Source organism: Plasmodium fragile, assembly GCF_000956335.1.
Source record: "Plasmodium fragile strain nilgiri unplaced genomic scaffold supercont1.41, whole genome shotgun sequence".
Lineage (NCBI taxonomy): Eukaryota > Apicomplexa > Aconoidasida > Haemosporida > Plasmodiidae > Plasmodium > Plasmodium fragile.
The window spans coordinates 39242-62371 of record NW_012192621.1 but is presented as its reverse complement, the minus strand read 5'-3'; the positions used below and the strand labels follow the sequence as shown (position 1 = coordinate 62371).

Sequence of the window (23130 nt, the reverse complement as noted above, 5' to 3'; positions counted from 1 at the left end):
AAAAAAAAAAAAAAAAGGGGACTTTTTACCCCCTTTAAAAAAAAAAAAAAAAAAAAAAAAAATAGCTAACTGAAAGCAACATATATATGAAGAGAAGAATAATATTACACTGGAGAAAAAGACAAAGCAGAAACAAGTTGCAGTTATGGATGTTTCGGTACGAATGGAATGGAAACATCTCGTTCGTTCACCGAATAGCTCCCTCTACTGCCGCCTGATTTGTCCACCAAGTTGTTCATTCATATGGTAGAAGAAAAAAATGCAAAGCTGAATTGCGTATATGCTCAAAAACGCTATTCCCACCCCGTCAGAGAGAGGAGACTGTTTGCACCACTTTTGTGTGTTTTGCATGGCAGCCCATGCATTTGTGCATACAAACATATTTTCGTACCAAATTAAAACGAATGCTATAATGAACAGTAGGAGGAATGATGTATGAAGCTGTGTGAATGCGTTGTGCGTATTTTTCTGTCCTTGTGCATGCTCCCATGCTTGCACCTGTACATGCACTACCTTCGCATGAGCGCCGCACTATCCGGGAGAGTCTCATGCACACACTCGGTCTTTTTTTTTTTCGACTGGCAATTTTGGGCAAGTGATGTGAATGCATTGCCGTCTCAAGACCAATGTGTTAATATCATTCGCCTTAAAATGGTCAGCCAGAAATTGTATGCATGTGTACTTCTCGTACATTTGTGTACATTTCGTGAAATACCGCAGTGTGCTTGTGATTTCCACGCCCCGTACACAGTATAGTGCCGTACACATATTTTGTGTACTTTTTCATGTTTTTTTTTTCTTTTTTTTTTTTAAGTTTAGTTAAATTTGAATAAACAACTTTACGAAGGCTTCACTAGAAGCCATTCCCTTTTTAACCCCTTCGTTTTTCGACAAGGAAAAATTGACATGCTCGCGAGGAATTGTAGATGTGTGCACATGTTTTTGCGTGTCCTAATTGGACCGCTTCGATTATTACGTTTGGAAAAATGGAGCAGGTGATGAAGTAGTACTAAATGCGTAGCGAAGCAACCCACGCAGCCGTTCATGTGTGTGCAACCTTTCGCATTCGAATGGATACGAGTGGGCGTAATTTGCCGCCTCGGTATTAGAATCATCTTAGGGTTCCTTTCCCAACGGGGTTGCAATGGTGTGATACCCTTTTCTACAAACCCTTGTACAAATGATAACGGCCCAAATGGGAATCTTCCCCTAACGTATATATTCTAAGCCCACTGTAACCTCAAATTGAGCTACTTCCCCTTCCAAAAGGGGGGGGTGGCCCCCTCGTCCTATCTCTCTATCATCTGAGGTCATCTTGAATGTGCAATATCCTTCGCATGAAATATGACTAGCGATTTCTGTACAGGCAAAAACGATTCGTTAGTTATGATATTCAAACAATGTCATATGTAACAATGTAATTAGGTATTGCCATCTGTGGTTTTTAGATGCACATGTGCGGTCGCCCTACATATGCAACCATGTTAAGACATACCTCACTCTTTGCCAGTAGGGCTGTTCCGTGGCAGTTCCACTCCGCCTCCTTGCATGTGAACCCTGAAGAGGGAAGCGGCGTCGGTTAGAAGGGAACACGTGAAAGTGATACGTGGGACAGCTTCGGGGAAGTGACTCAGGTGATCAGTACTCTCTTGTCGCTACTCGCTTGTAGCTTCTGGGAAGGTTACCCTACTCCACCTACCGTAAGGCATTTCCATTATAGCGCACTCGTTCGGAAGCCACACAAACAAGTGAGGTGAATTCGTACAAATGAGCAATCTGCGTGGTTTAACGAGTATCCTCATGGGTTGCCAGTTTTAGAAGCAATCTGTTGACTTAATTTCATTACAAAATTGCGCCAAAAAAAAAAAAAAAAGAGGTACACTTTTACCTTGGCTTGTACAGAATATGATCCCAACGTAAGTAGGTTATTTTTTTTTTCTGTTGCAATATGGCTACACAAGTATAATTCTCCGTTGTGTAAATCCGGACGACGTTGTTGTGGCTCGCTGGAAGAGTTGCATGCACGTGGGGGGAGGGAGTCACAGCATTTGTCGGAGTAACCGCTTGGTGACCATTCTATTTATTTTCTCTCACTGGACGTTGCAGACACGTGATCATAAAGGGGCACACTTCCAACAGTAGGAGTACATCCCAATTGGAGGCATACTCTCATCACACAGGACAACCACCACCCCTTTTTGAGCGACGATCTGGACATACCACTTATGATAGACATGAAGGTCCCACACAAACTGAAAGATAAAAAGTTGATCCCCACTGGAGACAATACATCTGTTATCCCCTTCAAAACAGACTCAGCTCCTTTTTCCTGTAAAGCGGGGATAAGGTCATTCCATTTTGGACATGGCACTTTCGACTCGCTGCATATTTCATTAGCAGACTTTGCGTCGTCACAAACACTGCGTATCCCATGTGCATACAACATGACAATATTTGCCTCATAGCGTGAAAAAAAAAAAAAAAACAAAAACAAAAAGGCACATGACAGAGGGGCACCTTTTCACACTTGACCAGTTTGTATTCCCCTTCCTTAACGCCTTCCGAGACTGTTGTAAAGAGCATGGGTATCCATACGTATGTTAATCAGTACAAATAGGCAACATGGTCGAACAAAAAAAAATATATATAAAACACAATTACGTGGCACATTTATCCCTATTAATGTATGTCCACTCATTAAACACCCTCTTACCGTTGCTGTAAAAGCAAAAGTTTGCCTTCCTCTCCTTCTGGTGGTTTGCGCTGTGGACAGAGGCAATTAGCAAATACGGTACACATGTGAGTATGGACAATCTGCGTTTGGCGTGCACAGGGGGGGAGGGCTCATCCTTGTGGACGCCAGCACGCAAACGTGATCACAACTGTGTGAGGCATTCTACTCGCTTGTTGTACATAAGACTAGGTGAACATTTTTTTTTTTTTTCCTTATAAGAAAGTACATCTTCATTTCGTAGCAACAGCAGCATAGTTTACAAATGTGCATGTACTTCTTTGCACCTCCCCCCCCTTTGTGGATGCTTCACTTCTACACACAAACATGTAAACCAACCCAGTAGGTAGAACCCCTTGTAGGAAGATCCTCGTGGAGGTATTTTCTTTATATATTTTCTATCATGTGAAAAGGAATGCATTGGTAGAAAACGTTTTTATCTTTAGGGGCCGTTGTACAGGTGCCACCCAAATGTTCATCCCCCATTACGCATGGCACTCCAATCATAGTCGTTCCATCAGATGTACCATTTGCTCGTTCATTATGACCATGTCGCTTAAAATTATTTTTTTTATTTCTTTCAGGTTATCCAGGTGTAGAATTGTAACCTGCGTGAGGAGTCCATAGACGACGTTGTGCATATCGCGCATGAGGTGTGAATTCCACACCCCCCCTGGCCTGCAGACCGTGTGGAAGGACATTCACTCGCGCCTCAATCAATCACACAGTTGTGCTTTTTTTTAGCTGCATCCATCACGCCTTACAACTTCGTCTTCCATTCCAAGTGAGAGGACATTCCGCTGCTTATTGTTCGACGCGAGAGTTACACCTGTGGTGTAACGATTTGGTGGTATGTCCATCACAAGGTGGTGCCCCTACACATACACATATGTGTGTGTGCATTCCGCTACCGAGCATCCACCACGCATCGCCATGTGCGAGGAAATTATTTGCCACTGCCTGCGTCCCTGCCCTTACATGCCAAGTTCGCCCCGAAGTTATAAACATAGAGTAGGTCTCCACTCAACTTGTACACATGCACCGATTTGTACTTATTACTATACGCGATGATGTTATTCAGTGTCGAGAAGAATATTTCACTAGGAATAAAGTTAGTGCAGATTATTTCGTTTATTATTTTATAACTCTGCAAACAGAGCAACGCTATTTTGTTTTGCTTGTTCGTTTCAGTTAGGCAGCCAAGGGTGTCATGTCCTGCGTTCAGACAATACGCTTTTTTCTTTTTCGACTTCACATGTTGGATGGTGATTAGAGAATGCTCCGCGTCGTTCACGTCGTTCGCGTCGTAGATGCTAATGCATTTCTGAGAAGGGGGGGGGGGAACATAAGGACAAAAATGGGGGCAGTGATACGGCGCATTCATGCAGGGCACCACATACATATATGCTTTGCTCATGAATGAGACCAAAGGGGGAAGACCCATTCACCAATATGCACATTTAAGGACAGATCGGTAAGTGAACTTTGGGGTTCCCCTTTCTTTTTAATGTCTCCTAACCCGCTCGTACTTCTGAATGCATATGTTCGTCCCCTGGCCCAGAAAAAAGGAACAGACGTAGGATTGGAAAGCGTCCTGTATAATCCTAACGACGTGACTACTATAGAGCGAGTAGACGCAGACGCACCCCTGCTCCTTTGCTAATATTAAAAAATGAATGTGATCTTCTGAAAATTCAATCGAGTCAATTCTGTAGCTGTTCACATATATCCGATTTAGCTGAAGCGACACAGATTCGATTAAAAATATTTTATTTGCAATTGCGTAGAGTAAGAACAAGCCATCTTTGGAGAAACAACACAAGTCGCACTTGAGCACTATGGACTTCATCATCCTCCCGCCTCTCCACTTCGTTCATGGAGCATGTTCATCGAGCATGTTCATTGAGCGTGTTCATCGAGTGCGTTCATCGCCAGACATGTCCCCTGCGGGTGCGAAGCAGTTTGTGCTGATCCCCTATCTCTCATGTGGGCACCCCAACATGGTACACACTCGAGAGCAGATGGATCGAATAACTAAACGGCAATGTTTTTTTTTTTTTTTTTTTTTTCCTTTATGAATTGTCACCACGTTTTTCCCTTTTACGCAACAAAAAGTATCGCTAGCCAAGCGCGGTACACACACACATTAGTCAGTCACATTTCCGGGACGGGGGGATGGAGAGTGTTTTAAAAGGTACCGAACGTTAACACGAACATGATGGCTGGAGAAGACGTGAAAGTCGATGTATCCTTGCGCGCGTCTCACCAAATTAACGCGAACAGTCACACCAGGAGTAGTAACCTGGATGGGGAAAACTTACATATTCGAAAAAAGTAAAACAAAAAGGACAAAAAGACAGATGTGTACGGTAGGCGCTTCAAATGAACAATCCCTTGTGATAATCACACAAGGTTAAAATTAAAAAAAAAAAAAAAAAAAAAAAAAAAAAAAAACTTAAAAAAGCACAGGGGAGCAATGGCAAGGGGGCCAATACGAACAAGAGGGAAATAATTCCCACAGGGAAAAATACGACAAACGAAAAATATTCTCCACACGACAAAGGTAAACACACACACACATCGTGCTGAAACACTGGTGACCAAGTAAAAAAAAAAATGTAGGAGAGCTATTAAAAAAACACATTTTGCGACGGTCGAGGACGGTCAAACAGACCTCTCTCGCCCAATCACACAAGACCAGCACAGTTCAATGCGATCCACAGTGTGGATAGCCCAAATAGCTTATCTTCCGCACAAGGATGCATAAACACACAACATGATAAACATGATATCTTGAGGTGGAGCTAAAGGCGCAAATGATTCAAGACAAGGCAACAATCTCAACTTCATTGTCCAATCGGAGGGGAGACACAGGAAAGGAGGCTCCCTAGTCAACCGTCGATGCGCAGCTATTCTTGGTGTCATCAAAGAAGTAGTGCTTCATTTTGCCCACTTTCCTTTTACTAAAAGGGGGGGAAAAAAAAAAAAATAATAAGCGGTGGAGGAATTATATCGTCGGTACATGTGAGGAAGGGGAAATGCACAGCGGAGGGGGGGGCAGCAGTCAAAAACAATACTGCCACGGAGAACTTCTCCAAAGCTCATGCTTCGCTCTGGCGTTAGCGCCAAGGCAAAAAGCCTCCGCTCCGCTTCGCTGCGCTACGCTCCCGTCGTACTTGGTGAAGAGCATGCGCACTATGGTGTAGACACTGAGGATAACGCAGAGGACTATGAAGAAGAGCATGAGTATGTCGAAGAGCTCGTTGACCTGTATGGTGAGTTTGGTTGTTCCGCTTGAGATGATGAAGTCCTTGTTTCGAACCACATGGTAGGTACGCTGGATGAAGTGCCTGTTCTCTATGAAGGAGATCAGCAGGGCGTTTTCAAAATGGTAAAAGTGCTTAAAGTAGGAACAACCGATAATATTCTCCTCTGCACTTGTGATGTGCTTCAAATACTTGTAGAGCAACTTCCATTCGTATGTGGTCTGCACGATGTAGCAGTTAATATGCCCAAGGTACTCCTCACTAGTGTTCTTAACAGAGTCCATAATTTTCCTGTTGTAATTTCCATCCTTATCCTTATACAACTTCCAGAGCTTTGTCTTGGTAGTGATAAAAACGATACCCAGGTCATCACTTTGTACAGTAGAGAGGTAGACTTTGGGTTCAATGTCTGAGGAAACATTTTCATATGGAATGAAAGATATTTGTTTACAGTGCACTTGGTATGCCTTGAGTCCACATCTGAAGAGGTGAATTAACTGTTTCCCTTTATCAAAGGATATGTAATAGAATCCAACTTCATTCTGGTGATCTTCAAACAGAATCAAATCTAGCATGTTCTTAACTCTAAAATAAATGTACGTAGTAAAGTCTTTCAAAATGGACACATAATCATTACCATGGTAATGCATAGCTATGTACCTACCTAGGGAAGATAAATTTTTGACTTGAGATTTTTTAATCTGTTTGATGGAGCTATCTTTATACAAAGGCATTTCATAAACGTAATGATCATTCTTGTAGCAATTGTTAAATTCTGTCTCATTAAAAAAAACCTTGTGACATTTATCGAAGCAATTTTTAGTCAAATTTTTATTTGTGTGTTTCCACAGTATGATGTTATCCCCCAGATGGTCTTTATACTGAGGTGTAGTGTTGTACAGGAAATTATTATTTGACTTCACCTGGTCGTCAGTGTAAGTTAAGTATTTATCCTCCAGATGCTTCTTCTCCTTCTTCTTCAACAGTTTAAACATGTGATACTTAAAATTACATGCAATCGTTTTGTTGTATATATAGTAGGCTACATTGATTTTATCAAATTCTAATTTCACTAACATGTTAAAATAGCTAGCTATTTTTTTTAAGAGAAGGTTGTTGTCTTTGCTCATGTAAGTTAGGCTTAATTCGAATTGCTTATTGTACTGTTCGTCTTTAAGGAAAATTGCCTTTAGTTCGTTGTTTTTCTTTCTGGAAGGGTAACAGAGGAGTTTCTTAGGCATGAACATGGGGTTACCACGACTAAGGTCACATATAGCAGCACGCTTCACAAAGTCTTCGTCAAAATCATCATAATCATCATTGTCCAGTGGTCTATTATAACCAAGCTGTCCATGATCATCATCATAGGGATCTTCCGCCTCATCAAAATCATCATCATCAAAACCATAGTTACTAAACTTTTTGATGTAAAAAGGATTATTTTTTACATACAAGTCATTTTTTCTGTCCATGTACTTCATCCCAGACTCACTATAAAATAAATCATTTATTTTGCAAATGATGCCCTTCTTGTTGTTCTTCAACAAAATCAGGTCACCATCATTGTACCCAAACACGAAATGGATATTTGTTGGAATGCGATACTTAAAGTAATTTATGACTTTGGTAAAACTTTTGTAAAAATAAATGTTGTCTCCTATATCTAATTCTCCTATGTCTGCATTCTTCACATAATAATTATCGTCATTTTCGTTCAGGAAAATATATTGGAAATTCTTCAGTTCGTTTTTAAATCCATTTACATTTGTGTATGTGATGGTGACTTGCTTCGCCTCCGTATTCCCTGCGGCGAATACCGCGCGCTCTAGCAGGCACACCGCCGTCACCAGACTGTACAACTTGCGCACGACTGTCATTGGAGCGGGGAGAACAAGAGCAAAAAAAAAAAAAAAAAAAACAAGTGGCACGCATAAACAGGCCACAACGGAGTTGAACAATTTGTCGCTACGGTGGGCTTCACCAAAAGAAGGGATGAAAAAAACACCTCTTTTAACCAATTATTGAAACCCCGACTCACACATGCACCCTCGCAGTGAGGTGTGTGTGTGTGTGCCAGATCAATGATTTACAACTAGGGTATTATTTTCCAATTTTGCACGTCTCAACCCTGTTCGCTCACTCATTTGCTAACTTTCGCAATGAGGGAGGAAAAAAAAAAAAAAAAAAAAAAAGGGGGAAATGTCACCTGGAGAGAGGGGAATACCCAAACGTGTACTTGCGCTTGTGCATAAATTGCCCTGCCATTCGAACTTAAACAAAAAGTGCGCTCAAAATTGCTCACTCTCAAAGTACACCTCTCTCACCTAGTGCACCCAACACGTGCGCTGCCAATTGTTCGCACAAAGTGAAAGACGCATGTTTCAACCGGTAGCCGAAATCTGTATACCCCCGTGAGTGAAATTGTTCGTTCAACCTGTTTCGATCCGCCCCTCAGCTCAAGTCGGAAAAAAAAACAAAAAAATCGCCTCCGAGTAAAACTCTCCTCTGAAAGGATCTCGCACCTCGTCTCGTCTCGTCGCCCTTCCTCACAATCAGCACATACATGTTTTGTGCATTCCCGGCTAGCTGCACGCGTTATGCCCCTTTGCAACTTTTTAAAAACATATAACTGTGTAGTCATATGTTACCCGTTCGTAATGCAACATGTGAGGTTCTCACACGCAGTGAGTGTGCCTTTCACCATGCGCAGAATTGGAACCGACTTTCTCCCCACAAGCAACCCTTTTTAATTTAATTTATTTTTTTTTTTTCTATCATTTCAGACACCATCTTGAAATAAACATTTATTAATAGGAAAAAATAAAAATTATAAAAAGATTGTATAAGTTTGCCCCATTTTACATTCAGCAGTTCTTGCGCACTGACACTTTCTTCCTTTTTATCTCATCTCATTTTCAGATACGAGGTAAAAAGAAAAAAAAAAAAAAAAAAAAAAAAAAAACGAAAAACAAAAATTTTTTAAATTACGAAAATGTGTCCGTGTCATTTGTAACATGGAAATAAAAATTGTTTTAAAACATACGTAGCACATTTTCTCGGTGGATAACTTTTCATTCATTCATTCCCTTTTTTTTTTTTTTTTTTTTTTTAAACAGATTTGGTGCGTACATTTTTTGTCTACTACAATGTATATCGTATTTTTTTTCTTTTTTTTTTTTTTTTTTCCTCTTGTTTTCGTAACAACTCTCTCCGTTCATGCACATGCCGAAAGTGTTTCCTAATCGTGTAACAAATTCCACAATGCATAGTTGCAGATTTGAAAAACAGGGCGTACTTTTTATATACGTTTGTGTGGGAGGGTTAAAGCTGTTCAACTTTTCATTCCCCCACTAGCACTAGGGATGCAACATCTTTGTCTGTCGTTCGCAGCGTAGCTAACTGTTCTTAGCATAAAAGTGCAGGCGTATAACATTTGTTAACCCTAACGCAGCCGCCTAGTTATTCTGTGCTTTCAGCTTGTTCCTTCTCTCCTCAATGATGTCCAACTTGATTCCCTTCTCACGGGGTAAACTAATATACGCCTTCGAATTGTCCCCAATAACAAACACGTTGCTTAAACGAGTGGCAAATATTTTTCCCCTGGAGTCCTTCACGTGGATAATATCATACGTTCCTATGTTCTTATCAATGGAGGAAACCATACCAACTCTTCCAACACTGTGTCCAGCTGTGACCATAACCATACTGCCGATTTGGAATTTCAAATGTTCCAGCACTTTTCCGCTTTCTAAGTCTAATCGAACAGTATCGTTGACCTTAACGTCTGGGTGGACATATGGAATGCTCCTACCATCATGGGTAACGGCAATGGATAATCGTCCTTTTCTCAGAATTATTTTTTTCACCTTGCACAATTTATATTTGCTCTCTTCATTGGTAATTCGGTGGGGGACAAATCTTCCTTTAATGTCGTACAGGAGCCTAAAATATTCGTTCGACTTGGTTATATGAATAACGTCCATAAGACCAACAGGGAATGTGCAATCGGTTCTTATCTTGTTGTCCACCTTAACAATTTTCTGGATTAATATCATTTTCACTTCGTCAAACGTTAAGGCATACTTCAGTCGGTTTCGTAACAGAATTACCAGGGGGATACTTTCGATAAGCCTGTGGGGTCCGCTACTCGTTTTGGGTGCATACTGGCCACCCATTTTGTTCAACATCCAATGCGAGGGCGCATTGACTCTCTTCATGTGCTTCTTTATTCCTTTACCCTGATGGAGGGAGAGCAAACACGGGAAATGACAGATAAATGTGTTGGTGAAGCGGAAACGGTGATCAAAATGGTGACCAAAAAAATATGAACAGTTCATATTTTTACATTCGCACACATGAAAAAAAAAAAAAAAAAAAGCTATCTGTATAGGAAACTCTCAAAAAAATATGAACATCGATAAAAAAAAAAAAAAAGTGCACACATATTTTGGAAAAAGCACGACAGAACAGTTTTGTACGCGGCTTGCGGGTAGACAAACATATGGGGGCCAAGAATGTTCGCCATCTCCCTTTTTAAAATTACACAGGAGAGTGGCAACCTTTCCGCATGTAGATCGAACAAGGGCACGTTTTATGGGAAGTCACCTCTCCATCAATTCGAAAAATATGGCACGGAAGCACAATATAACGTAATAGCAGCCCATTGAGGCCCATTTAGCCCATTTGGCCCATTTGACCCATTTAACCGAGGCTCACAGGCTTCGTAAAATATGTACTAACATTAGCATACACGTGGGTAGATATGCAAACAGGTATACTCAAGTATGCAGTTTCAAGGGCATCTACGCGTAGAGGCAAATGCCCGTGGTACAAACGGGGAATGTGCAATCGGTTCTTATCTTGTTGTCCACCTTAACAATTTTCTGGATTAATATCATTTTCACTTCGTCAAACGTTAAGGCATACTTCAGTCGGTTTCGTAACAGAATTACCAGGGGGATACTTTCGATAAGCCTGTGGGGTCCGCTACTCGTTTTGGGTGCATACTGGCCACCCATTTTGTTCAACATCCAATGCGAGGGCGCATTGACTCTCTTCATGTGCTTCTTTATTCCTTTACCCTGATGGAGGGAGAGCAAACACGGGAAATGACAGATAAATGTGTTGGTGAAGCGGAAACGGTGATCAAAATGGTGACCAAAAAAATATGAACAGTTCATATTTTTACATTCGCACACATGAAAAAAAAAAAAAAAAAAAAAGCTATCTGTATAGGAAACTCTCAAAAAAATATGAACATCGATAAAAAAAAAAAAAAAGTGCACACATATTTTGGAAAAAGCACGACAGAACAGTTTTGTACGCGGCTTGCGGGTAGACAAACATATGGGGGCCAAGAATGTTCGCCATCTCCCTTTTTAAAATTACACAGGAGAGTGGCAACCTTTCCGCATGTAGATCGAACAAGGGCACGTTTTATGGGAAGTCACCTCTCCATCAATTCGAAAAATATGGCACGGAAGCACAATATAACGTAATAGCAGCCCATTGAGGCCCATTTAGCCCATTTGGCCCATTTGACCCATTTAACCGAGGCTCACAGGCTTCGTAAAATATGTACTAACATTAGCATACACGTGGGTAGATATGCAAACAGGTATACTCAAGTATGCAGTTTCAAGGGCATCTACGCGTAGAGGCAAATGCCCGTGGTACATGCAAACGCAGCAGGGGTAAGGGCCCCTACGAAATTTTCCATCCTTTTTTTTTTTTTTTCCTGTACTTACCATTTTGCCGATCGAGTTTCAAAATTGGTTGGTTGATTTTCTCCTTAGAAGAATTAAGAATATGTACGGGGGAGCTTTTCCTATGCTTTATATATTTGTAGGGTAAAAAAATACCAAGTGATAATTTTGGGTAAATGTAATTTATATATGTTGTTCACGTAAAAGGGTTGAAACGAAAGAACTGTAACATTTAATTATTTCAACGCGTGCGTACCATTTGTTCCTGACATCACTTTATTTTTTTATCATTAAATGTATAAGCAAAATGGTGAACTGTTTTTTTGTTTTTTATTTTTTATTTATTTTTTTTTTCAATTTTAGAACGTTGGGGATGCTTTACAAAAACAGAGAATTGGTATGCTTATAAAAACTCTTAAACGGTATTTTTATTTAAAAACTGCGGCTACGGGTGAGAACGCTCTTTTTTTTTTTTCAAGTTCTCCACAAAAATGTTCGCCACCGATGCGGAATAAAATATATGTACAAATATGTTTTTGCTACGCAGTACGCACCTGTGGCCTTTTTGTTTTTTCCATTTTTTGCTATTTACACTATATAGGGGGCAAGTGCGTCATGCGACGGTCGGCTATCCCACCATTTGGCACCTCTTTTTGTTTTACCTTCTTTTTTTGTTTTAATTTATCCTTTGCAACGCATCTTTGCGAACATAGCAGCAGATATATTATTATGCGTGAATTTATTATACTAGCACAGGGTTTAGGGAAAAAAAGAGAATACGCACCCTCACGGGGCTACGACACGCCATACGTACACTTAAATCACTTCCGGCGTTGCTCAGGGGCCCACTGCGTTTGCAACGTGCTATACGTATGTAACCTTTATAAACCTTTGTGCCATTTGGCAAAGTGAAGCATAAATTCACAAATTAAAAGGGAGGAATAGGCGCCCAGTGGCGCTTGAATTTTTTGTATTGCGGAATCCATATACTGTGTTCTTCGCAAACCGCATAATATGCGGAAGGCACTGGGGCGATGCTTTAAAGCCGCCGAAGTGCCATCCGAAAAAAAGCGCTACGCGGAGAGAGGAAACGAAAGCATCAACGGATCAACGCTTTTTTCCCTCGACTCTTGCGAGAACACCGTTAAGTCCGTTCGCGTATGAAAAAAGGGGAACAAAAAAAAAAAAAATGTATATATATATATTTATTTTATTGTATAAATATATAGGATGAATATCTACCCTTTTCCAATACTTTTCTGCCAACCAGTCTTCACCATTTTGGCGTATTTTTCCAACAAGCACAAACGAAGCATTAATTTTGCGCTTGTGAAAAAGGTTAACAAAAATGTAGTGCTAATGCTGATCGCTGAAATACGAACTGTAGGAGTTCCCAAACGGGGGGGCACATCACCTCCGGTCTCTCATATGACCTCTTCTCAAGCGTCACAGAGGAAAGTCCCTTGTGTTGTGTCCACGTGTCAATGTTGAGGCGTGCTACACCCCATCAAATAGGGATACCTCACAGGAGAAATGTGTAAAGTTGTTCCAGCCTTCCCGCTTTAACGGATTAACGGCACGACAGGAAAAATAACAATCGGAAAATGGAAAACACACAAAATGATCATGTCACAGGATGTATCGTCGAATTAAAAAAATATCGTGCACATTTTTAAGTAAAGGTGTTCCTCTTAACATTTTTGCAAGGTGAATTATAATGTTATTTATTTATTTTTCCCCCCCTCTTTGTGACTCATTTGTGCGAATAATTTTTTTTTTTTTTTTTGTTCATTAAGCGCGCTGTAAATATTTAAAATGTTCGGCAACAAAAAGTTCCTTTCGCTGGGTTAATTTTTCTCCAATCAGAAAAAGTGACCATCACCATGTGTGTGCATTTAGCACATGCGTCCCAATTTCTGTTTCGTTGCTGTTTGTGTTAAAGTGGAGGAAAATAAAGGAACACAGTTATATATGTCCTCGTGCATATTTCCTCCCTAGAACATTCTGTCTTTATGTTTCCCATACCATTTTGATAAATCATCGCTTATGTTTTGGGCGGCGTTCACATGAGTGTGCATGTTGCTCTAAGCATAAACGATCACGTGCTTTAACATTCACTTTTCATCAGTACCGAATTGGCAGCTACGTATATTATTTGCTGATAGCTGAGCACGCGGGGGGAGGCCTGCAACAAAAAAAAAAAAAAGGTAACTTTTTGGAGGACACCGCTGCCCCCCCCACAAAATGATGCTCGACAACTCCAAGGAAATGCCAATAAATGAGGACATCGAAAAAGAAATATATGAATGCTTCTCCCTGTTTGATACAAACAAATGCGGTTACATTGACATTCGCGAATTTTACTTCGCCCTTAAGTCGCTTGGACTGAATTTCAAAAAAGAGGAAGTGAAGAATCTCTTCCTCCAAGTGAAGAAAAATATCGACGATAAATTAAATTTCGATGAATTTTTCGAAATCGCAACGAAACATATTCATAAGAGATATACTGAGGAGGAAATGGACAACATGTTTGCGCTCTTCGACCCGAATGACACAGGTTAGTCTTTTTTTTTTTTTTTTTTTTTCCCTATTGATGCGTGTATAAGTTGTGGTGCCGCAACGGGGCGTTTGCACACACAGTTGTAAAGAAAATGGAACCACTTTTACCTTTGCAGGAAAAATAACGCTAACTTCTTTGCGAAACGTTTGTACCGAAATAGGTAAGGAAATGAGCCTCTCGCTTGGTGACATTTGATTGGCTCACCGCCCATGGATGCGCTGACTGGGCTGTTCCTCAGGCGTCGCGTTGCCTCACCCTATGCGTGGTAACACCTATTTATTTTAACACACATGTGCACAGCCACCTACGCGGCATCCCGCCTTTTTCCCACCCCAAGGGGAACAAATCGATGACGCGGAACTGAACCACATGATCGAGTTTGCTGACAGAAACAACGACAAGGTTATCGACAAGGCGGAATTCAAGAGAGTCCTTCTAAGCGCATGGAAAAACGACCCCCTAAGTGATGTAGACTCGGATTAGTGTCCTCCCCCACACGAGTACATGCTTGTGGTCAATCTAGCCAAGCTGCGCAACGGTGATAAAAATAAAAAAAAATTAATGTAATTTAGCTTAATTTTTATTTAATTTACGTGTTCATCGGAATGCTCTACAGTTGATAATATGCTAAAATTTAATTTCACTTTTTTTTTTTTGTTCTATTTCGTTTCACTCCTTTTAACATTTAAAGATTAAATAAAAAAAGATGAAAAAAAAAAAAAAAAAAAAAATGCTTCACGAATGGACAGCAAAAATGGCTACATAATGGATAGCATAAATTCAAAATGTCACAAAAGCGGGGGAACATAAAACTAAACGTTAAAAAAAAAAAAAAAAACAAAGAAAGAAAGAAAAGAAAAAATCAAATCGAATCGCATTACAACGCGTGAGGGAAAGAGTTAATTGTCATTTATTGTACACTTTGTACGGTACACACATTGAGCTTTAAAAAAAAAAAAAAAAAAAAAAACTAGCATATACGAATGAAGGGGTTAAAAAAAAAAAAATGAGGGAAAGACGAATACAACTCTTTGGGGGCATGCACAAAACAGAAACATGAAAAGCGTACATAAAGCAGGTACACCGTTGGCACGACATAGGCACATGCGTGTGTCCCTATCCTTATACATATGCACTGCTGTTCGTACAGATGTGGTTAAAAAGAGGGGGGAGGGAAGCATCATCCGCTCAGGCCCCTGTCCGGGCCTCCGCCCAATCATCCGCTCTCGCTTTGACCCCGCCGCGCAGTCACTGATCCAGGTAGTAATTGAACGTGGAGCTGTTGTCTATGTTGAAGACTAAGCTGTCGACGGCGAAGGACTGGTAGTACTTCTCCTTCAGTATGGACGTGTAAAAGTGGACACTGGAGCCACTGTCCTGGCCGTACGAATCATTATTAGACACGAAGATGACGGTGTGGGACGCGGTGAGGAAAATGTAGCCATCTTCCGTGATGTGCATGTCTTCTTCCTTGGGCTGCTGAAATTTGGCTAGCAGTTTCGATTGAGGATATTTGCGCAAGAAATTATCGAGGACGTTTTTTTTAACAAAAAAGTAGTTCACAGAGGTTGCTATGGGACCAATCCTTTGGTTGGGGTCATCCAAGTTGAGCCATTCCTCAAATAGCCATTTTTCATTTTGCTTAGTGAGTCTATATATATGTGTCTTATTGTTCGTGACGTAGATATAGTTAAGTCTGTTACCACTGCTTTCTTCGAACGTTATAAATGAGACATGTTGGAAGTACTCATTTGATTCGTTCTTTTTCCTGAACACGTTGTAGCATTCATAGGATCCATCCGCCTTCTTAATGACACATCTGTTCACATAATTTTGTGCATCATCATTTCCAGTAATGTATACGATGACGCTATCTTCTGTACTGTTGTATGTGTCCATGCATAAACCAAAAGGTTTAGGAAGGCTGATGGTAAAGTTTTTTTTGTCCACATGGACATACACAGTGTTGTTCATGGGGTAAGTCAATACGTGAACATCCATATGGTTTTTATAATCAAATGCAATAAAATCTTTTAGTCCATCGAATAGGAAATTTCCATTATAATGATCATTGTATTCTTCAGATTTGTTCAAGACACTAACGTAATTATTTACTGCATCATAATAACACATGTCTTTGAATAATTTTTCCTTTCCTGAGCAGCTACTTGCAGAAGTAACATGGGGAGCTAATGCATACTGATTTGTGACATTTACAAAAGGAATTTTTGCCTCCTTTCCTGAACCCGTTTTTACATTTCTCAAATCAATAATTCCTTTATTAACAGTACAGTTGTAATTGTTAGTCCACAAAATCGTTAGCTTATATTTTGCGTCCTCTTCTTTTCGTATTTTTTCTTCCTTTTCTGTTTCACTGTCCATGGTAAGATTATTCGTGGTGGCAGAATCCAAATTTAAAAATTTCGCTTTATTATTGTTCAGTTCCTTTGTGATTGTTCCTCTTTCATATTCTTCCTCTTCACTTACCAGATGTACATCGTAGATGGAGAAGTATAAAGAGTTTATATCTTTACTGTACAGGTCCAACACAGTGTACATGTCAACTGAGTCATCTTTCTTTATGCTCATAAGGTAAAGCTTCCCTTCTGATGAGGGCTTATCATTTGTTACGTGTTTTACATTCACAATAAGGTAGGCCTTCTTACTATTTGCATCTTCCTGATCAGGCAACTCATTGACACTGAGGCCGATTATCTTGTCTCCATTCGTAAAAGTGTGTAACTTTTTAGCTTGCACAGAGTTATTGGTCCTGTTTAATGTTAATCTGAATACACTTTCTGCGTTCTCGGTTATGAACAAATTATTATCCATTACTGCTAATGCGTTGAGCACTCTTAACTGTTTTCCATTAACAGTTTCAATAACGTTAATCAGTTCTATATGATCATTTTGCTCATTATATTTCACATGCAGAATAAAATAATTGTGTTTAATTGCAGAAACGACAAAGAATTGATTCTCTTGTGAATCTGCAATGACACCTGTGAAAAACATTTCTTTGTTATTCATTATGTGAGCATGTTTTTGTGAAACCACATTCAACAGGGATATTTTTTTCTTCTTCAAATCTATTTTGTATATATCCACATCTGTGATCATTAGAATGAACCCATTATTTGCAGCTATTCCAACTATGTAAAATTTGTCAGGAAAATTTAACGCCATTAGATTCACATTATTTTTATATAGATGTAAAGAATTCTTGAATTCATGCTTAACAAAATAAATGGGCTTCTTCTTCCTTCCTGTGTTGTAATCCACTGCACTGTGAGGGATACAATGGACTGGGAAGTTTATCACTTTATTTATTTCTAAGCTAAATGTCTTTTCGTTTGGCACCACTCTTGCATTCACTAAACTGTTCAGCTGATTTGTTAGCACTAACTCTCCTGTGTGTTTGATGTTGTACTCATTTGTGCTCATTCCAAGGGGCACTGCCAGCCCCAGAAGAAGTAAAAGCAACAACACCGCCATTGTTGCGCGGGGTCAGTTCTCTGCAAAAACGCGGTTCAACCTGTTGGCGAGTTCTCTTCTCCACAGCAACAGTAGCAGCAGCAGCAGTAGCAGCAGTAGCCTTAGCTATACGCTGGGGAAAAAACGGAACCTCACGCGGTGGAAAATGTGTACATATGTACCTATATTTATCCTCGACCCCCCTGGGAGACGCCTTCAAAAGGAGCAATTCACGCGGTGAAGCGGTGCAGCGGCGAGACAAGGCAGGGCTCACTTCGGCCGTGACAGCGGGAAAAAAATTTGTGCAAAGTTTTCACCCAAGAGCCACAACAGGGAGTGAGCATGAGCACATCGATCGGCGCCGATTACGTCACTCCGCGAAATTTTGCCCAGCTTAAGGAGGAAAAAAAGACTACCGCGGCGAGGTATATATAAAATACAGCCCCAATACGCAGAAATCCTTCTAACACAAAATCAAAATTAAAAGGAAGAGAAGAGGGCACGCCTACATTCAAAAAAAAAAAAAAAAAAAAAAATTATGGTCCTCTTCGACGCGGATGCATGGCGGAAGGAGTCTCTCTGTCACTTTCGGCAGTAGGACCCTGTTTATATATATTAAAAAAAAAAACACAACAAAAGAAAATTTTTCCTTTGATGTACAAGTTAAACTCACGTAGGGAAGAAAAAAAAAAAAAGAAAGCGAAGGCCTCCCTTTGCTCTGTTCAACGGAGAGCTGTGAGCCTATAAATAACAAAAAAAAAAAAAAAAACACAGGAAAAAAAAAAATATAAATGTGGAAATAAGCAAATATATATATATTTATGTACATATAAATATACGTACATATGGAGCAACGTTGGTACTTTTGATCTTAATCAGCCTGCTTTGTACCCGCAAATGGTACTGCTCCACAGAGAGGGTATTTTATTTCCTACACGGCGAAGTGCAACATCGGGGGGGGACGTATAAATAGAGCGCACCAACCGAATGCGCACTTGTGTAGATGATGTTGAGGCAAACATTTCGCCACAATTTGTTTTTTTTTTTTTTTTTTTTTTTCAAGAGAGAGAGGCTTGGGCCAGCGAAACGTGGCATGAACGAACATTGATATGAACCCTTTGCGGGCCACAAAAAAAAAAAAAAAAAAGAAGTTATGTACTTCTACTGTTACAATATTTTAAGTTTTACCCCCGGTGACTGGTTTTCAGTTTATAAAAAACCACATGTGGCCTTTACACCGTTAGGTCAAAACGACCTGTGTGCGGTACAGTTCTTGTGCCTTAAAACAATCGCAAATAGTTTATAGAGGCAATGAAGCGCCCTTGATTTTGGTTCATGCCCTCAGTATGCAGAGATCGCATATTCACTGCGTTGGCATGAAAGCTGGGCTTTTTTGCACATAGGAGCAGCAGTAACAGAGAAGAAAGCAGGGGGCCGGTTTTTTTCTTTTCTTCCTACGCGACAAAAAAAAAAAAAAAAAAATTTATGTGCAGTCGAATTGTGCACATATGTACGTATATATACCACAATACATGTAATAGCGCAAGCATGTGTTATTATTCGCGCACACATGAACAAAATTGGCAAAAAAAAAAAAAAAAAATTCGCAGCGGAAGGCAGTGATTGACCAATTCTGTCACCTCAAATGGGGAGCGGTGAATCCACGGTAGAATTCACCTGTTCGTGTTGTATTTTTGTTGTGCGTAGGTTTATGCGGAACGCTGCCTTTTTTTCAATCCTTTCACATTTTATGCTGTGGTGACTTTACGGTTATTTTATGGAATTTTTTGTGCCCATTTTCTGCGTTCCTTTTTGGTCCCTTTTTTTTGTCCCTTTTTTTTTTTTTATCGCGTCGATTTGTACGAGCGTAGGCGATAATCTTTTGTTGACGCAGCGTCCCTTCTCGAAGGGGCCGGCCGTTAAAAGTCACCACGCGGAATGTACCCACCATCGCCCCGCACAACTTTACCATTGCTATGCAAAACTGGAAGAGGACGACCAGGTGAAGCAACCCATGTATGGGTTGAAGGGGTTGTGGAATTTTCTGCAGCCCAAATTGAATTTAAAAATTGTTCCCTCACCCCTTTTTGTAAATGAAAAGTTTGATTACACGAAAAAAGTTAGCACATGTATATATATGACACCCAGGGAGGAAACGGATTGTCATAGTGGTTGCCGAAGTGGTTGCGAAATTGCCTTATGGAGAGGGGGCGCAGAAACAGCTGCTTAATGCTGGGGGAGGAGGGTCCCATTAATCTGCCTTTAACGAAAGGTCCACGTGGAAGTATTGACGTGTTCATCTCTCCCTCGTCAAATTGGCCAAAAGCCACTCGGTTCAAATTATGTAACGTTGAAAGTACACCCAGTTGTTTCCCCCCCCCCTCTCGTGACACAAGCAGGGGGTACAGAATGAACCCTTTTTCTTTCTGTTTCGCACACCCCCTCTCCGCAGTGCTCCTTTTAAACCCCCGTTCATGTAATTTCACCTGTAAATTCCCTTTCCAACACATACCCAGTTGTGCGTTCAAGTGGGCCATTTTTTTTTTTTGGTAGCCATGCTGGTTAAACACAAAGCGTGATGTGCAGAGCGGCGCAAACACTTTGCAGCGGAAGGTTCATAAGCAGGTTGATCTAAAATGTTGTTCAAAAATAAAAGCCAACCACATTGCTGCTGTATGCGCAGGCATAGTGGGAGGGAAAAACTAAAGCTGTAAAATGTGGTTCTCCATTCATTGCTTCGATTAAGGAGCACACACAAAGGTGTGTTGTCCATAGGGGGGGATGCGATGGTGCAACATAATGTGAGGAATATCTTCCTCTGCCAACATTCCTACACTTGACAATGTTTACTTTTGTAAAAATGAATTATTCGCACATGGGTGGCTAGGCCGAATGACAACCTGGGTCATTGTCCCATGAAATCGCTTTACATTCCGGGGATGGGCAAACACGTACGCGCCATCCTTTCATCATCTGCTTAAAATGTGTGTCGCCGCCGCATACACATACAACTAACCGAAGGTACGTACATAAAAATGCGACGTGGGAATGTGGTCACCTTCTTCATGGAATTTTACTTGCGTGCCTAAATGATCATCACTCAGATGTGCTCCTTTTTCTCTTTACTAAATCGTTCGCACAGCGGGGGAAAAAAAAAATAAAAAAAAAAATAACAATAATGTCAATAATAATTTGAACATGTGCCCGCCGTGGCTTTGTATTCCCCCCGGTTGAAAAAACACCACTGAGCTGCTAACCCCCCGCCTCCAATCGTGGTGACGCTCCCAGCGTGCGCAGAAAAAAGAGCTTCCACGTCCAAACGGAGCTTCATATGTGTGATGAAGCGGCAAATTTTCGCTTTTAAGTAGGTTCCGTAGAGGGGCTACTTGGTTAGATGTGTTAGCCGCATGGGCAATCACACACGGTGATGAGTGTGGCGAACTGACCAACCCAACTAGTTAGTGATTTCCCCCTTCAGTGCGTCGCACAAAAAACAGGTTGTTACTTGCTCAGTCCGTAGAACCGCTTCACCTCGCCACTTATGCTATTCTCACCAAATTGAGGTAAAAAAAAAAAAAAAAGCAACCCATCCTGTACTCATTTACACCCACGGGTAACCATATAACAGTTTGCACGAATACAGAAAAAAAAAATAAGTAGGAACCCCCGAATGAACCATACTTGGGAGGTATACGCCTACTCACTCAACGTTTCCAACACACACCTGATCGTTGTCACAAAAGGGAGCAGCTGCACTGGGGTTGACACCACACTGCGTACCTTAGTCTGAGGATGACGCAGGGGGGCCGGAGCGAAGCCGCCCGCGAAGATATCCGCAGCTACATCCAAAAGGCGGGGGAAAAGAATCTGTACCGAATCAAAAAGGGGTTGGTCCCAAATATGAATGTAGAAGGACACATGTACGTGAATGAAAAATTAAAATATTTGATAGACGATGAGATAGAAACGTACCAGCTGAACAGAAACTCTACCTTCCTCCCGGCAGTTATTCAAATAGCAAATGTGTCGACCTTGCCAGGTATCGTAAGGGCCTCCATCGCCTTACCAGATGTACATGCAGGTTATGGATTCTCCATAGGAAATGTAGCCGCATTCGATATGAACAATGAAAAGGCAATTATTTCGCCAGGAGGTGTAGGATTTGATATAAATTGTGGTGTGAGGTTAATTAGAACAAATCTGTTTTACGAAGACATAAAGGATAAGCAGGAAGAATTAACACAACTTCTATTTAATAATATTCCAGTGGGAGTAGGATCACAGGGGTGTATATTATGTAATCAGGACAAACTAGATGAAGCGTTATGTTTAGGGATGGACTGGTGTGTTAAGGAAGGATACGCATGGGTAGAGGATAGGTTGAATTGTGAAGACAATGGAAGGAGTTTGTATGCAGATAGTAATTACGTTTCAATTAGGGCTAAGAAACGAGGGATAACACAGATGGGCACTTTAGGAGCTGGAAATCATTACGCAGAAATACAAGTGGTAGATGAAATATATGACGAAAGGAGTGCCAAGTTAATGGGTATAGAAAAAAGGAACCAAGTTTGTATAATGATTCATTCAGGTAGTAGAGGGTTGGGTCATCAGATCGCTACGGATGCTCTAATTGAGATGGAGAAAAGTATGAACAAGTATAAATTAGATGTAATCGATAAACAGCTAGCTTGTACTCCTATTCACTCCAAAGAAGGAGAAAATTATTTGAAGGCCATGGGTTCTGCTTGTAATTTTGCATGGATTAATAGATCCTCCATGACATTTTTAGCTAGACAGACATTTGCAAAAATTTTTAATCAGTCACCAGATGACCTAGACATGCATGTCATATATGATGTCTCACACAATATTGCAAAAATGGAAGATCATCTAGTCGATGGAAAAATTAAAAAATTGCTAGTTCATAGAAAGGGCTCTACCAGGGCCTTTCCTCCCTTCCACCCGGCTGTCCCTTTAGATTATCAGTACTGTGGCCAACCCATTCTTATTGGAGGAACCATGGGTACTTACTCTTACGTCCTAACTGGGACAGACAAAGCTATGGAGACCACTTTTGGGTCCACTTGTCATGGGGCTGGTCGTGCTTTAAGTAGAAATAAAAGTAGAAATACACTAAACTACGTTGACGTGTTGCAAAAAATGAAAGAGGAAAATATTTCCATTCGGGTTGCCTCCCCAAAGTTAATTATGGAGGAGGCACCCGAGTCCTACAAAAACGTCTCTGAGGTCGTCAACACGTGCCATGACGCGGGCATATCCGCCAAATGCTTTCGCCTCAAGCCCGTCGCGGTGATAAAGGGGTAGTCAAGCCATCGTAAAGGGGTAGCCGCGCCATCGTAAAGGGGTAGTCACGCCATCGTAAAGGGGTAG

At 40.7% G+C, this 23130-nt stretch overlaps 6 protein-coding genes across 6 annotated transcripts; 2 read left to right on the top strand and 4 right to left on the bottom strand.

Annotated features, from left to right (window-relative positions):
• Nucleotides 1–2080: 2080 nt before the first annotated feature.
• AK88_03524 (uncharacterized protein) lies at nt 2081–4583 on the bottom strand (the record flags this gene model as incomplete). The annotated part of the gene is made up of 8 exons (XM_012481137.1): nt 2081–2329; nt 2518–2567; nt 2714–2763; nt 3071–3129; nt 3259–3339; nt 3496–3560; nt 3710–4055; nt 4251–4583. 8 exons carry the CDS (start codon nt 4581–4583, stop codon nt 2081–2083), a joined length of 1233 nt encoding a protein of 410 aa, XP_012336560.1.
• A 1035-nt stretch (nt 4584–5618) lies between these two features.
• AK88_03523 (uncharacterized protein) lies at nt 5619–7874 on the bottom strand (the record flags this gene model as incomplete). The annotated part of the gene is made up of 2 exons (XM_012481136.1): nt 5619–5694; nt 5908–7874. 2 exons carry the CDS (start codon nt 7872–7874, stop codon nt 5619–5621), a joined length of 2043 nt encoding a protein of 680 aa, XP_012336559.1.
• A 1578-nt stretch (nt 7875–9452) lies between these two features.
• AK88_03522 (uncharacterized protein) lies at nt 9453–11057 on the bottom strand (the record flags this gene model as incomplete). The annotated part of the gene is made up of 2 exons (XM_012481135.1): nt 9453–10235; nt 10869–11057. 2 exons carry the CDS (start codon nt 11055–11057, stop codon nt 9453–9455), a joined length of 972 nt encoding a protein of 323 aa, XP_012336558.1.
• A 2889-nt stretch (nt 11058–13946) lies between these two features.
• On the top strand, nt 13947–14745 carry AK88_03521 (uncharacterized protein; the record flags this gene model as incomplete). The annotated part of the gene is made up of 3 exons (XM_012481134.1): nt 13947–14259; nt 14378–14422; nt 14600–14745. 3 exons carry the CDS (start codon nt 13947–13949, stop codon nt 14743–14745), a joined length of 504 nt encoding a protein of 167 aa, XP_012336557.1.
• Nucleotides 14746–15510: 765 nt separating this feature from the next.
• AK88_03520 (uncharacterized protein) lies at nt 15511–17757 on the bottom strand (the record flags this gene model as incomplete). The annotated part of the gene is made up of 1 exon (XM_012481133.1): nt 15511–17757. The coding sequence occupies one exon, from the start codon at nt 17755–17757 to the stop codon at nt 15511–15513; it is 2247 nt and encodes a 748-aa protein (XP_012336556.1).
• A 3771-nt stretch (nt 17758–21528) lies between these two features.
• AK88_03519 (uncharacterized protein) lies at nt 21529–23064 on the top strand (the record flags this gene model as incomplete). The annotated part of the gene is made up of 1 exon (XM_012481132.1): nt 21529–23064. The coding sequence occupies one exon, from the start codon at nt 21529–21531 to the stop codon at nt 23062–23064; it is 1536 nt and encodes a 511-aa protein (XP_012336555.1).
• Between the last annotated feature and the right edge of the window lie 66 nt (nt 23065–23130).